The sequence below is a fragment of the Lepidothrix coronata genome, unplaced genomic scaffold (assembly GCF_001604755.1).
Source record: "Lepidothrix coronata isolate B3197 unplaced genomic scaffold, Lepidothrix_coronata-1.0 Scaffold911, whole genome shotgun sequence".
Taxonomy (NCBI): domain Eukaryota; kingdom Metazoa; phylum Chordata; class Aves; order Passeriformes; family Pipridae; genus Lepidothrix; species Lepidothrix coronata.
In genome coordinates, this window is record NW_016691091.1 from 1 (window position 1) to 1,471 (window position 1,471).

Here is a 1,471-nt window from a genome sequence, read left to right on the forward strand (position 1 = left end):
TCCCTGGCACCATCACCTGCCCCTCACCTCTCCCTGGCACCATGACCTGTCCTTTGCACCATCACCTGTTCCTGGCACCATGACCTGTCCTTTGCACCATCACCTGTCCCTGGCACCATGACCTGTTCCTCACACCCCTCCCCTGTCCCTGTGCCCTGCCCTGTCCCCTCACCTGTCGTAGCAGTCCCCCCGGGAGCCGATGGGGACGTCGAACTCCACCTGGTCGTAGACGTCGTAGGGCTGCGTCTTCCGCAGGTCCCAGTGGATCCCGGAGCCCCGGAGCATCACCCCGCTGGGAACCCCCCAAAAACACACCTGAGGGCTGTGCCACGCCCCGCCCCGGGCACGGGGGCACACCTGGGGCGGGGGGTGGGCTCACCTGAAGCCGTAGTTCAGGGCCTCCTCGGCCGTGATCACCCCGATGTCCACGGTGCGGTTCTTCCAGATGCGGTTGTTGGTGAGCATCTGAGGGGGGCAGGGGACACCTGGCACACCTGGCACCTGCCCAGGGCACCTGGCACGTGCTCCTGGCACCCCTCGCCCATCCCTTGTACCTAAAACCCGTCCCTGTCATCAATACCTTGCACCTCTCACCTGTCCTCAGCAGCATCACCTCCCCCTGGCATCGTTACCTGTCCCTGGCACCCCTCACCTGTCCCACCTGGCACCATCTCCCCTTGGCACCACCACCTGTCCTTTGCACCATCACCTGTCCCCCCACCTCCCCAGATTCCCGAGCTCCCCCCTCACCTCCTCCACCTCGTCGATCCGGATGGAAAAGTTCTTCACGAACTCGTAGATGTCGTCCATGAGCCCCAGGGGCAGGTCCTGGCACGGGGGGACACGGGGCATTGGGGGGACAGGTGGGAGCTCAGGTGGGACTGGGGGGACAGGTGGGAAGTCAGGTGGCACCAGGGATGTGGGCAGGGGGGGTCCAATGGATGTCCCAGGTGTGGAGGACTCGGAGGAATGGGGGTCCCTGGAAATGGGGGTTCCAGGAAGAACGGGAGGTCCCAGGGGAATGGGGGGTGCCCTGGGAGGGGGGTCCCAGGGAATAGGGGGATCCTGGGGCTGGGGGGTCCCAGGGGAATGGGGGTGACCCCAGGAAGGGGGGGGTCCCAGGGAATGGGGGGATCCTGGGACTGGGGGGTCCCAGGGGAATGGGGGTGACCCCAGGAGGGGGATACCAGGGATGGGAGTCCCAGGGAATGGGGGTCCCAGGGCATGGGGGGTATCCTGGGGCTGGGGGGGTCCCAGGGGAATGGGGGTGACCCCAGGAAGGGGGGGGTCCCAGGGAATGGGGGGATCCTGGGACTGGGGGGTCCCAGGGGAATGGGGGTGACCCCAGGAGGGGGATACCAGGGATGGGAGTCCCAGGGAATGGGGGTCCCAGGGCATGGGGGGTATCCTGGGGCTGGGGGGGTCCCAGGGGAATGGGGGTGACCCCAGGAGGGGGATACCAGGGATGGGA

General features: G+C 66.8%; 1 protein-coding gene across 1 annotated transcript in view; it reads right to left on the reverse strand.

Annotated features, from left to right (window-relative positions):
* Positions 1-145: 145 nt before the first annotated feature.
* The window catches only part of NDUFS2 (NADH:ubiquinone oxidoreductase core subunit S2), a 7,579-nt gene continuing 6,253 nt past the window's right edge, over positions 146-1,471 (reverse strand). The window contains exons 3-5 of the mRNA XM_017840125.1: positions 751-960; positions 380-465; positions 146-292 (exon numbers count right to left, since the gene is read on the reverse strand). Of these exons, the coding sequence (XP_017695614.1) occupies positions 169-292; positions 380-465; positions 751-960 (420 nt within the window). The 3' untranslated portion in view covers positions 146-168. The remainder of the gene's footprint in view (positions 293-379; positions 466-750; positions 961-1,471) is intronic.